The sequence below is a fragment of the Gopherus evgoodei genome, chromosome 2 (genome assembly GCF_007399415.2).
Source record: "Gopherus evgoodei ecotype Sinaloan lineage chromosome 2, rGopEvg1_v1.p, whole genome shotgun sequence".
Lineage (NCBI taxonomy): Eukaryota > Metazoa > Chordata > Testudines > Testudinidae > Gopherus > Gopherus evgoodei.
Genome location: NC_044323.1, coordinates 218530095 through 218543896, shown reverse-complemented (window position 1 = coordinate 218543896; position 13802 = coordinate 218530095). Strand labels below are relative to the sequence as shown.

Here is a 13802-nt window from a genome sequence, read left to right as displayed (position 1 = left end):
ATCAGACCTATAATAGCAGCAAAGAATCCTGTGGCACCTTACAGACTAACAGACGTTTTGGAGCATGAGCTTTTGTGGGTGAATACCCACTTCGTCAGATGCAGACGAAGTGGGTATTCACCCAGGAAAGCTCATGCTCCAAAACGCCCGTTAGTCTATAAGGTGCCACAGGATTCTTTGCTGCTTTTACAGATTCAGACTAACACGACTACCCCTCTGATACTAGACCTTTAATGTACAAGGTGAGGGATAATCAGGGCTTTAACTGAAAGGACAAACTGGAAGCAAAGTAGACTGAAAGAGGGTTAGGCTTGGTCTACATAAGGCTTTTATGTTGACATCACTACATCACTCAGGGTGTGGAAAATCCACACCCTTGAGTGACGTAGTTATAGCAGTCTAACCCCTTGTGTAGACAGTGGTACATCAACAGGAGAAATTCTCCTGTAGGCATAGGCAGCATCTTCACCAAGCACCACAGCAGTGCAGTAAATGTAACAAGCCCCTAGGTTCAACAGGACAATATCATGTTAAAAAAGTTTGTGAGCTTCTTTCAATTAACCTATAATACTTTGCAGCTCTTTAGAAAGAAACTGAATGTATTTAAAAATAATTTACTTTTCACTATTTAAGTAGTTTGTTTACTTTTTGTATCTCACTCAGTTTGGAACAAAACACAAAACCCATCTTCGCCTTTGTTTCTGGTCAGTTTCATTTTGTTTAACATTGCAATACTCAGTTGGGAGGGGGGTTTAAATCACTGTTCATTTGACTATTTAAAACCATCACAGAAATACTCAGCATTGCCAGCTGTTGCTTTTTCTTCACATCCCAGGCTCTGGAATAATGTAATTAAGTGAGACTCTCAAGTTTTCTCTTAAAAGAAAAGAAAAGAAAAGAAATCTAGACAGCTCGGTTGCTTGAAAATGTGAACTCTACATGAAATAAAAATCAGAAACCCAATAAAAAAGAACCATAAACATTTTTAAAAACCCAAACTCCTCCTCATTTTAAAGCTGGTTTTGTGACTTGCGAGGCTGCACTAACACGCCCTCCGCTGCGGGAGATCTGGGGCTGAAAGCAGCGGCTCGCGCTGAACTATGAACGCTCCCAGGCTTCTGTCAACTTCCCCAAGCTCACCTGCAGAGCCGCCTCCCTCCCCCCCCGAAGGCAGCCTGCGCTCCCGGCCCCCACGTCTCGGCTCCGGCTGCCCACCAGGGCTGCGTCTTTGCCTGCTCCCCCGCGTGCCTGGGGGCGGATTTCACTCGCTCTGTGGGGAAATGAATCCGAGCTCGTAGGGCGGCCCCCACCCCCCAGGGACAACCAGGCCCCCCCAGCTGGGCGGGGGAAGGGCGCTGCGCCGAGCCTGCCCGCAGCCAGGGTGGGGAAGCCGGTCCAGGCAAGCGGAGCTCAGGTGCGCCTGGCGCCTCCCTCTCCGTGCGCCGCTACGCCCAGCGCTGGGGCCGGGCAGTGGGCGGAGGAGGGGAAGCGGCGCCTGGCCCGACCTGGCCGGCGGAGGAGGGGGCTGGCCGAGAAGGGAGTTCCCTGGCCCAGGCGAGGAGCGGAGCAAACATTTCAAGTCCCTGCGAGGAGCCGCACGGCGCGTCTGCCGCTGCGCCCCGCCCGCCCCAACAGAAAGAGGGAAAGGAAAGTAGCCACCGCCTATCGCCGCCGCCGCCTTCCCGCTCGCCACCGCACCGGCGGCAGCAGCAGCCTCGTCCCCTGCTCCTCCGCGGCCGCGCTCAGCCAGCAGCCTCCGCCGCCCCCAGCCGCTCGCCATGGTCCCCGCCGCAGCCCGCCACGGGGGCTCGCTCTGCAGAACCGCCTGTCGGCAGCTCCTCTTCGGCCTCGTGGTGAGTGTGGCCGGGCCGGGCCGAGCGGGCGCCGAGCAGCGCAGCGCAGCGCCTCTTCCCTGCCCGCGGCGCTCTGCGGGCGGCTCCCCGCTGGGAAGAGCGCGGGGCCACCCGCGCAGGGTACGGTCCGCAGCCGTTCCCCGCACGGTTTGGGGGAGACCGCAAGCAGCGGCGCGGGGAAAGGTGGTGTTCCGCCCCGGGCTCGGGCGGTTGTACTTGTGTGTGTCTGGGGTAGGTTTCCCCCGGAGATGCGGTGATTTGGTTTGTCTGCATCAGTCGGAGCTGCCTTGTTTTTCTCTTTAGAAGAAACCAAAGGTAGTGGGCGGCAGTGAAAGGTTAACAGAGAGTGCGCGCCTGCTGGTTATTGAATAAGTTGCACTAAAAAAAAGTGAAACTTTGCTTTAGATGCAAAGTCTAGATTCAGAAAAAACAACTTCCCCCTCTTAACAACCCCGCCCCTCCCCCTTTAAAAAAAACTTTCCTGAATTCATTTAAACCTTTTTGGGTCCTAGCTGTCAGGGAAGGCTTGTTGGAGTTCATTCCTGGCTCTTCTCTCTCTCTCTCGCTCTCCCTTTTTAAAAACTAGTTATTTATATTTTGGTAGGGCTTAGTAACCTTGGCCCCTTTTACATTAACTGTTACAATAGTGCCTTCGGGCACTTTATGTCCTGGAAGGAATATCATGTTGTATGGTGAAGAGGATATGTGCTTTTCTGGTAGGAAATCCTTATTTACTTGAACTTCAGAAAAGGAAGACTAGATGAGTCAGAAAAATTAAATTGACTTTGGTGCTTTGTCACCTACATCGATAGATCTGTTTAGGCCAACTGCCCAAAATGTTGCTTGTAGTTTTTTGTTTTGTGTGTTTTTTTTTTGTTTTGTTTTGTTAAGTGGTGTTTCTTGATTAGGGCTGTCAGACTACACATACTTTGAGTAGGTGATTGGACTAAATGACCTCCTGAGGTCTCTTCCAACCCTAATATTCTGTTGTTCTACAGGTTATTACAGCAGTAAAGGATTATCGTTAATAAAGATATTTATTATTCATCAATAAATAGGTATGAAAAGGAAAGAGTCTTTGTTATATTTATAAAAGTCAAATTCAGTTATTCATCTGAAGCCAAATCTTGCTCACCGTGCTCAGACAAGTACTCTTATTTCCTTCAGCGGGTCCATGCATTGGCGGGTGAACAGCTTTTGGCCCATTTCAATGCAGGGTAACAAATCTATTTTTACCCATATATAATTATCAGCCCTGACCAATTCTATTTGCCTTCAGGAAAACAGCTCTTTTTAATGGGTGAGTAAAGTAACAGCTTGACCACCCCCCATTATCATAATCAGAGTAAAGAATACGTGAGTGGATTGTCCCTGTGTAAGTAAATTTTCAATACTATTGCCAGGCAAAATTGATTATTTTTATATATAATAAACTCGGTCTTGGAAACGTCTCACAAAAACTTACCTGCTCAGACACAATCCATTTAGTTACTCTTACTGTAGTTTCGATGAATGGAGTGAGAAAAGCCATGCTAATTGTAATTTACTCACCAATCCAATTAAAGAAAAAAAAATTCCCCTGCCTTCTCTTGCACCCCCCAATAAACAAACAAAACTCAACATAACAAATACTCCTTATATAATTCAAGTATAGGCACCTGTGTCATATGTACATTCAGAGCATATTGAACACTTATATTTACCAACAGGTCTATTCTTAGCTTTCTTGTATATAGTACTTCCATAACTCTTCATGTTAGCATAAGACTAAACTCATTGATTAATGTTTTGAAATAACATTTCATTGGCCTAGAAAAACTCCTTAACTATGTCTGGTTATATTGTGTGTTATTTTTAATTTAAAAAACAAACAAAAAAAGAGTTGCTTCCCCTCCCCACCCCCGCCAGGAGAGAGAAAGAAGTTTTGTAAGGATTAATTACTTTTACGAGTAGCCCAAATGTTAGCTGGGAAATGAATAGTGATTTCAGTTACATGGTTGAGATTCATGAAAGGATGTGAACAACAGAAATAATTTAAATAGGAAAAGCAGCTTTTACTGATGCATATACAATATTTTAATTATCTTAAATGCTGTGGTTATCCAGAGTGTTTCAAAATTAATCCGTTTTAAAATTGTGATTGGCTAGAATTTCAAAGACTGCTTGTTCTTTAAACTTGGAATAAGGAACCACTATGCCTCCATTTCATTTTATAAAATGTGGTTATTATTTATCAGCTGCAGTTGGGCATTTTGAAGTTTGAAGCCCCAATTCTGTAATGCAATATATGTAAGTTGACAGACCTCAGCACATATTTGGAGCCTTATTTAAATCAGATGCAACTGAAGGATCTGGGGCTTAAGTAGTTTTAGTAAAGTACTTTTGAAGATGCAAATTGATATGTACATGCCAAGTATTATATGACATTAATAAAATATTTATTCCTTTAAGCATTACAAATCAATGCAACCCTATAGAAATAAACTTCATGACTTGCTGAGTCTTAATTCTTAGTACACTTCATCCATGGAGTCCAAAGTGCTCTTTAAGGGAAGATACATTTTTATTTTCTGACTTCAAAATGTGGTTAAGTGAGAGGCTGAGTGTAATCCTGACTCTGTTGAAGTCAATAGGAGTTCTGCCATTGATGTCAGTGGGACCAGCATTTCAATCACAGGTTAAATGTCTTTGCTGAAGTCACACAAATCATGGTGAGAGTCAAGAACAGACCCTGCATCTTCTGAGTTTTAACCCTATACATTATGCCACAGTGCTTTCCTGTCATTTGTAAATGATACTTTCTAGGTTGTTAAGCTGGACTGTTTAAAAAACAAAACAAAAAACCTCCCTGTATGTCTCAGTAGTACTCCTGTAACTTGAAATCAGTCACCAAAATATGTAATACATGTTTCAACTCTACCTGTTGGTGTTCTTTAACATGACTAAAAATCTAGCTACTGTATACTTTTTATACCATGATTTCAAACAACGTTTAAAAATACTTTCACAACAAGGGTGACTATTCTTTTTTGTTTTCTTTCCTTTTCAGGTATTGAGTTTGTTGTGTGAAGCTTGCAAGAAAGTCACTTTTAATGTTCCTTCTAAATTAGAGGCTGGAACATTAGTTGGCAGAGGTGAGAAGCTTCAAGAGGTCCTTCAAAACTCTACATCATCATTTCAGCATTTCTGTAGCTGCTTTTACAGTGAAGGGGAGATACTGATTTATTTTGTAATACAATTTATTGCAGTTGGGACAACACCCAGTTAGTTAAATTCAACTGCATATTGGATTAGCCTTTTACTGAAGGATTTGCTGTGTTTTGTTATAAAATTTAATGTTGCTCACCAGCAGCGTATGCACATTTTATTCTTTTTATAACAAATTACTAGCAGATTTTTTTTTTTTTGATTCAAGGCAGAAGTTTTGCAAACATTTTTCTAACTTGGATGCCTAATGATATGTATCTTAAAAAAAAATCTAAATATGTGGTATAATCCTCGCAAGTGCTAAATGCTCACAGTTACATAGAAGGAATATATTTTCTATAGTTAGGGCCCTACCAAATTTACAGCCATGAAAAACATGTGTCAGACTGTGAAATTTGATCTTTTGTGTGCTTTTACCCTATACTGTACAGATTTCATGGAGGAGACCAGTGTTTCTCAAATTGGGGGTGCTGACCTAAAAGGAAGTTGCAGGGGGATCATAGTATTGCCTCCCTTACTTCTGCGCTGTCCTCAGAGCTGAGCAGTCGGAGAGAGGCGGCTGCTGACCAAGGGCCCAGCTCTGCAGGTCGCAGTGCAGAGGTAAGGGTTACAATACCATACCATACCATGCCATCCTTTCTTCTGCACTCCTACTGGCGGTGGCTCTGCCTTCAGAGCAGGGCTCCTGACCAGCAGCCACCGCTCTCCAGCTGCCCAGCTCTGCAGGCAGCGCTGCCGCCAGCAGCAGTGCAGAAATAAAAGTAGCAGTACTGCAACCCCCACCACCTACAATAACCTTGAGCTCCGCTTCCTCCCGCCCACACTCCTTTTTGGGTCAGGACCTCTACAATTACAACACCATGAAGTGTCAGATTTCAATAAGTGAAATCATGAAAATTTATGATTTTTAAAATCCTGCGACCATGAAATTGACCAAAATGGACCGTGAATTTGGTAGAGCCCCATAGTATTTAACTTGGATTGTTTTAAAAAAACCATCACCACCAGATTTTCGTGTGTCATTGACGTATGAACACATGAAATCACTTATGGCCAAATCCTCAGCTGTGGTTGTGAAGTATTTAGTGCAATATTCAGGAGAGAAGTTCCTTAATCCTCGGGCTGTTCTGTACTGGGTTGAGAAGCCCAAGTTTAAGCAATTTGACAGGGATTAGGGAAGCCCAGACAACATCCCTCTTTTTCCAGATTAGTCTCCTGTGGCAGGCTCTGGGAAGGGTGTGATGTAGGAGTTGCTACAGAGGCTCTGTGCCACCTGAGGATCTTCCTACACAATGGAGATCCTCTGAGAGCTGAATCTGAGGCTGTCTTATACCAGTATTGGCACAGTTTTGGAGTATGATCCAGAGCAGTGACCCTAGTCTCTACTGAATGAACAGTAGATTTTTATCCCATCACAGTCTGTTGAGTGTTTATTAATCAAGACTACCTTTAAAATGAGGGTGAATAAAAAGGACATGCAATTGAGAAGCTAACCTTAATGTCAGTTGTTTATAATGAAAATCTGTGCAACTGATCATTGTGTATTTTGTATGAGGGAGATGAGTATGTATCTTATTTTAACTTGAACGAATATGAAAGTAATTCATTTAATTTAACTTTATTCAGGAAGAATATATCAAAAAGTTTTAACCATAAAAGACTACTAAATGGAAGAATTTTATACAATGCATCTGTTTGTCTGCAAACATTTATCCATGCCATTGTAGCCTGAATGTTTTTTCTTAACATTTTATTGAGAAAGGATGCTGTTTTTGTTGTAATACAACTGGTGCCTCATAGCACAATAGTAAAATAAGCAAGGATTTTCCCCACAATTGCTAAGTTCTGTATGATTTTAATATCCTACAGGATATAACAATACACAGAGCTGTTCAGTACTAGGAATAGCACTGACTTACCTTGTCGCAGAGGCAGAATTCATATTCAAGTGCTCACTTATGGGAAAGCAGTGCCATTAGCAAACGAAGGAAAATTCCATGGTGTCTTGAATGCTGACCAATAAGGGATATTATTTGCTGAAATGCTCGGTAATAACGTCTGAACATTCAATAGTAAGGCAAGCTGTTTTTAAGAAGAGAAAGGAACACTGTCAAATTATCCCCTCAGTGGTTATACTTAGGAAACACTGAGATGTAATCTGTTTTTATGAATAAATTTGTCTGCCCATACTGGAAAAAATCCTGATCCCATTGACGTGTGTTGGAATCTTGCCAATGTCTTCAATGGAGAAAAGATTTCACCCACCATCTTGTAGCAGAATTTTTTATGTACATGGGTGATGGCACTATTTTAGGAAAGGTAAGCACTTTGCAGGGCAAAAAATACACAAGAAGAATTATATGACTTCGGGAAACATTAGTCAACACAATTAAACCATTCCCCCGCCCCCCGATAGTGTATTTGTGAAGTACTCACTATGGCCAAGTATCCTTTGGCAAATGGCCTAATGTGCTTATAAATATGTGCTTTATACATATAAACCAAACTTTAGGCATGTAAGTTTGAAAACATTTGTCTTGTTGTGACTTGAGAGAATCTTTGAAATTTCTTTCTTGCAGTAAATCTGAAAGAGTGCCTTAAGTCCGCAGAACATATCAGTTCAAGTGATCCTGACTTTAGAATTCTAGAAGATGGTTCTGTGTATACAGCAAATATCATTTCTTTACCTTCTGAAGAAAAGACTTTTACCATATTACTCAAGGACATTCAAAGACATGAAGAAAAGAAGATACATGTCAATTTGTTAGTTCATCAAAAAAAGGTAGGCTCACAATTGCTTCAGACATTTTAATGTTTAACATGTTTAACTCTTAAAATGATCAGGCATAGCTATTGTATTGTGTACTTTTAATTTAGCAATACCTAATAAGTGCATAGGTTTTATAAGTGCATAAATTTTCAGGACTCCTTGACATGGCAAAGGCTGGAAATTAAGACCTTTTCCAGGGTATTAAGATTTTAGAAAAGCAAATTTTAAGCAATTTTAAAACTTCATGAGCACTGTATATTGATAGGAAGTATTAAAATAATGAGTATTGCACAGGGCTAAAGAATTCTCAAGACACTAGGATTAAGTGGAATAGTGAAAAAATGTAAAAGAGCAAAAACTGGTCCTTAAGATTTGGAGGGAGTTCTGAAAAATCTGTGAAGGGAAAAATGAGGGGAAGCAAACAAGAATGTAAACTTTAACAATTTATGGGTGATCTTTATTGAATGATTTCTTTTGGCCTTCTAAATCCAGACACATAAGACAAGACATGCTAGAGATACAGTGCTCCGGCGAACCAAAAGAAGGTGGGCTCCTATCCCATCCTCTATGATGGAGAACTCTCTTGGACCTTTTCCAATGCAAATTCAACAGGTACATTTTATACACCAGCTATTTTTATAATGTGAGTTACTTTCCCATCTGACCAGTACAAAATACTGTAAGCCACTGCCTTTGGATTCAGATGGCAGCTTAGCAAAAAAGTGAAGAAAACCAACTAAATTATTGTTTTAGAAAAGCAGCGGTGAATCGATAGTAACTGCTTTTCAGGAAAAAAATCATAAGATTAATTCAGCCCCTTTTGTGTATATGCATTGATAGTCTTGTCAAATACACATAGGAAATGTGAGGCAGAGGTGAGTCTAGAACACAACTCCTGAATCCCAGTCCTATTGCTCAGAACTTTTTGTCTCATTCTTTGTCTATGCTGGGGTCCCACAGAACAAATAATATGGTCATGTCACTGAAGACTGTAGCATGCATATATAAAGGGGCCAAATTAAGGATGCACAGGCAGTTACCAGTCTGTAAAGGACCGAGTGCTTCTTGCATGCCTAGTAAAGTAGGAGTGTGAGGTTTCGCTCAGTAATAAAGGCTGTGAACTGTGCAAAGTTATTAACATCAGCCTTGCCCAGCACTACTTCGCCAAGGCGAAAGAGGAGAGATGCTGCTGCTGTATTTATGTTCTGTCTGGAGCACTAGCGTTCTGCCTACTATGTAGGAGACCGGGTGGGGCCTGGAAACATGTTCGTTGCAGTAGCCATGGAGATCTGTGGGTCTGGAGCACGCTTATTGCACTTCTGGAGTTTTTAGCAGCATTCCTCTTAAGTTCTACTTGTGTGTAAATGCTACTATTTAGAGGCTTGCTTATAATGGGGTGAAATCTGGGTGGATTTTTGAGGACAAGAAAAAAGGCATCTTACTGACCTCAGTGGTATCCCCTTGCCAACTATCAAGTCCCTGCTCTCAAGAAATCTAGAAGCTTCTTTCTTTGAAGAAACTTTGTAGTAAGAACTAACAGTGGCAAAAAAACCAATAAACCACTTCCAGTCATAAATTGCTGAACCAGTTTTGCCTAAAAAGTCAATGTCAGACATAGAAAATGTTAACCAGAATGGTTAGAGTGATTGAAAATAGGGGTTTCTAATGAAAAGCATTAGGCAACCTTAACTACACCTGGCAGCTCTGTCTATAATGATGCTGAGACTAAATATATTTTACTCACATCTTCCCTTCCCCATGCAGTCTACTCCAAGCTAGATTTTCTTCCAGTGGTATTTGTGAAGGATTAGCAACCTTTCTCACAAGTGCATTTACTATAAGGGTAGTTAAGATTGGCATAGAGCAGACTATTTTCCTGTTCTGTGTAAAAGTTTGAGCTGCTGTAGTACCTGAACCTAAGACTTGGATTTTATACATCCTTTCTGAAGCGTGACTCTGTTTTCTATCCCACACTTACATTAATTCAGAAAACACAGAAATAGAAAGGTGTTTAATGATGATGAATTATTTTGTCTGTGTTTAACAAATTACTCTTTTTAGGTCCAGTCTGACACAGCCCAAAACTACACCATTTATTACTCTGCAACTGGTCCTGGAATTGATAGAGATCCAAAGAATTTGTTTTATGTAGAGAGAGAAACTGGGAATGTTTTTGCTACTGGCCCAGTAGACCGTGAACAATATCCAGAATTTAAGGTAAGAGCCTAAATTGTATACGCAATTAAATGTATTAGTGCTTTCATTCTGTTGCTGAAGTACTTCACTGGTGTGTTCTAACAGGAATGGGAGGAAAATGCATTTGTGCTCGGGCAGAAATAGGTGGTGGGAGTGAAGGAAGATCCAGTTTTACAAGACTTCTTTACGTGGATTTTTTCCAATTCTTCCACCAGAAAAGTTAAAATGAGACAAAAAGATAATCAAGATAGCTTTATTAGTTCCTCAGTATTTGCTTGTTCTGTTCAGTTTTAATGTTCATTAAATGGGTAAACTGCTCTCTCTGCTGGCTGAGAGGTGTAAGGAGGTGGCAGAAGTGGATAGCTCTGCTTCCGATGGACGTTTGGGAACATTAATATTCCATTGTTTTCCTACACAATAGGGAAATAGTAAAAATAAGACAGTCTAATAATTCCACTGCACATTAGGTTGGTTTGTTCATTCTGCTTCCCTCTGGCTTATTTCTCGGTGAATATGCTTTCTCCTTTCTCTTAGGCAGTTGGTTAGCCAGGCTTATACCTTAATTGAAAAGAAAGCAAATAAGAAACACAGAGTCAATTATGTCAACTGCTGTTGCTTCTACACTTTCTGCACCTCAAACACACATAATTAGAAGAGTATCAGAGTGTCTTGCTATGTTTGGACACCATTTGTCTATACAGTACTGCAAACATGTTGTTTTTACTTGCCTGACTGTTGTCTCAGGTAGAAACAAGCAAAACTATACAAAGAGTTGGCTTTGCTGTTTTTGGCAACACTGAAGTGTGGCACACCGCAAGTGTGGCATGCTAACGTCAGCCAGTGTTTCTTTGTAGGCTGAGGAAGGAGGTATGCCAGAAGATAAAGTTATGGAATTAAGAAGTTTAATGTCTCTCTGCCACGGGAATTTGTAGAACTGCCTAGTGCCTCTGACTTGAACAGTGAGGAGGAAAGTGTCAGACAAGGCAGCTTCAGATTGCCCACCAAGGAGAATATAGAAATAACATTAAGTGTGAGAAGTCTACAGAAAGTGCTGCCACTACCCCCAAAGGCAGAGGGAATGGACTTTTCAGTTAAACTGAAGCAATCATTCTGTAGCTTGTTGTTCTTGCATCTATATAGTCTGCATAGTCCACCCCACAAAATTGCTGGTATTGCACTGGTTTCCACTTTTGCTGAAAGCTGCACTCTGCTTAAGTGAGCACCACTGAGTGTGACACTTGGATACAAGATGGGTTGGTTCAGGATGGTCTCTTTGTGACTGATAATGGATCAAATGTAAGTTCTTATTCAGTGTATTCAGATCCCAGGATGGAAATCTTTCACATGTAACTGTGGAAAATAATGCAAATAGTTGTCATGGGGGCTGGGAAGCAGTTAAATGCATTACTTCTACCACTGCCAGCCTGTAACATCAATCATCTCCTCTTGCATCTGTCTGAAGACAAATTTGTTACTGAAATTGGGTCTAGCATGTTATCCTGAAGCAGAAACCATTAATAACAAAAGGAAAAGAAACCCATGCACCAGTGGCTAGAAAGACTTCAGTTCTGTCTTCCATGGTCAACAAGGAAAGATTAGTATATGCAAATAGCTGCAAAATATCTATTGACGACATAAGCCATTTACTTCTATTATGTTTTGTCTGCTTATGAAAAGGGTATATTTGACATTGTGCTTAGCAGAAATTATTCTGTAGATCCTGTTATCCACTCGGCTGAAAAGGAATATTTCACCCTGCTGTAGAGCAGTAAACAACTAAGGTTTTTTTCTCTTTTATAGATAATTTTCTTTGCAACCACTGCAGATGGATATTCACCAGAGATTCCACTGCCACATACAATCAGAATAGAGGATGATAACGATAACGCCCCAAGCTTTACGCAGGACCTTTTTACGTTTGTTGCTCCTGAACATTGCAAACCTGGTAAGCATAATTTTATGATTTTTTTTTTAAAAGCACTGTGATTTTTGACCAATAAATATCTGAAATGCTATTAACTTCCAACAGTGACATACCACAATGATGAATGTGTATAATTCTCATATTTGATCAGTTTTTCAGTAGGAATAACTAATCAATATTTTTATATTGAAGGCTACATTTCCAAAGCACTTCCAATTTATTTCAAATTTGCACATGCTTCAATCTGCGTGCAATATCCACACCTGTATATGGCTAACTGTCTGGCATGCATATACACATGGACAAATTACATGCACACTCAGATCAGCTGCCCTTTGGACCTATCTTCCATAAATTTGTCTAATTCTTTTTTTGAACCCAGTTATACTTCTGGCTTTCACAAAATGCCCTGATAACAAGTTCCACAGGTGGACTGTGCATTGTGTGAACAGTCCCAGTCTTCTTCTCATATGGAAGCTGTTTCATGCCCCTAATCCTTTTTGTTGCCGTTCTCTGTATGTTTTCCAATTTTTGTTTGTTTGTTTTGAGATGGGGTACCAGCACAAAGTATTCAAGGTATGGATGTACCATGGACAATGGCATTATGATATTTTCTGACTTATGATCGATCCCTTTCCTAATAGCTCTTTTGACGACTGCTGCACATTGAGCAGATGTTTTTAGAGAGCTATCTATGATGACTGCAAGATAACTTTTACCACTCAAGAAAGAGAATTTAGACCCATTGTTTTGTATGTATTAGGTGGAATGCTTTCCAATGCACATTACTTTGCGCAGTTCAACATAGAATTTTATCTGTCGTTTTGTTGCCCAGGCACCCAGTTTTGTGAGATCCCTTTATAACAATTAAGTCCAAAGCTGACAGCTCTCTTGAATAGTTTTGTATCAGCTGCAAACTTTGCTACCTCGCTGTTTACCCTTTTTTTCCCAGAGAATTTGACTATGTTGAACATCACTGGTTCCAGTACAGATCCTTGGGAAAACCAACTATTTATCTGTCTTCACTCTCAAAACTGGCCATTTATTCCTACCCTTTGTTTCTTGTCTTTAACCAGTTACTGGTCCAGGAGAGCACCTTCCCTCTAATCCCATGACTGCTTAATTTGCTTAAGAGCCTGTGGTGAGGGACTTTGTTAGAGGGTTTCTGAAAGTCCAAGTACGCTATACCCACTGGATCACCCTTGTCCATATTTGTTTGACTCCGCTCAAAGAACTCTAATAGATTGGTGAGGCATGATTTCTCTTTACAAAAGCCTTATTGACTCTTGCCCAGCAAATTGTGTTCATCTGTGTCCAGTAATTGGTTTAAACTATAGTAAAGAGCAATGTGCCTGCTACTGAAGTTAGGCTTATAGGCCTGTAATTGCCAGGATCTCCTCTGGAGCTTTTTTAAAATTGGTGTTACATTTAGATACCTTTCCAGTCATCTAGTATAGAGACTGATTTAAGTGATAAGTTATATATCACAGTTAGTAGTTTTGCAATTTCATATTTGAGTTCCTTCAGAAGTCTTGGGTGAATATCATTTGTCCTGGTGACTTCTTATTATTTAATTAATTTGTTCCAAAATCTTCTCTTTTGACACCTCAATGTGGGACAGCTTCTCGTATTTGTTACTTAAAAAGAATAGCTCATCTTCTTTGCAGTGAAGACCAATGGAATGAATTCTCTGCAATGGCCTTGTCTTTCTAGGGTGCATCTTTAGCACCTCAATCACCTAGTGGCCCCATTGATTGGTTGGCAGGCTTCCTGCTTCTGATGTACTTGAATGTTTTTGCTGTTGTTGAAGTGTTTGGGTTTTTTTGTTTTTTTTTGTTTTTTTGCCTACCTC

At 40.7% G+C, this 13802-nt stretch overlaps 1 protein-coding gene across 2 annotated transcripts in view; it reads left to right on the top strand.

The window, feature by feature from the left end:
- The first annotated feature begins 1538 nt into the window (after positions 1 to 1538).
- Positions 1539 to 13802, top strand: part of LOC115646745 (desmocollin-2-like) — a 39135-nt gene continuing 26871 nt past the window's right edge. Inside the window, exons 1-6 of one of the 2 annotated variants that reach the window (XM_030552970.1) lie at positions 1539 to 1853; positions 4903 to 4987; positions 7640 to 7842; positions 8323 to 8442; positions 9892 to 10047; positions 11827 to 11971. In XM_030552970.1, the coding sequence (XP_030408830.1) occupies positions 1779 to 1853; positions 4903 to 4987; positions 7640 to 7842; positions 8323 to 8442; positions 9892 to 10047; positions 11827 to 11971 (784 nt within the window). In that variant the 5' untranslated portion in view covers positions 1539 to 1778. The remainder of the gene's footprint in view (positions 1854 to 4902; positions 4988 to 7639; positions 7843 to 8322; positions 8443 to 9891; positions 10048 to 11826; positions 11972 to 13802) is intronic. The other variant, XM_030552969.1, reaches the window with a different exon arrangement.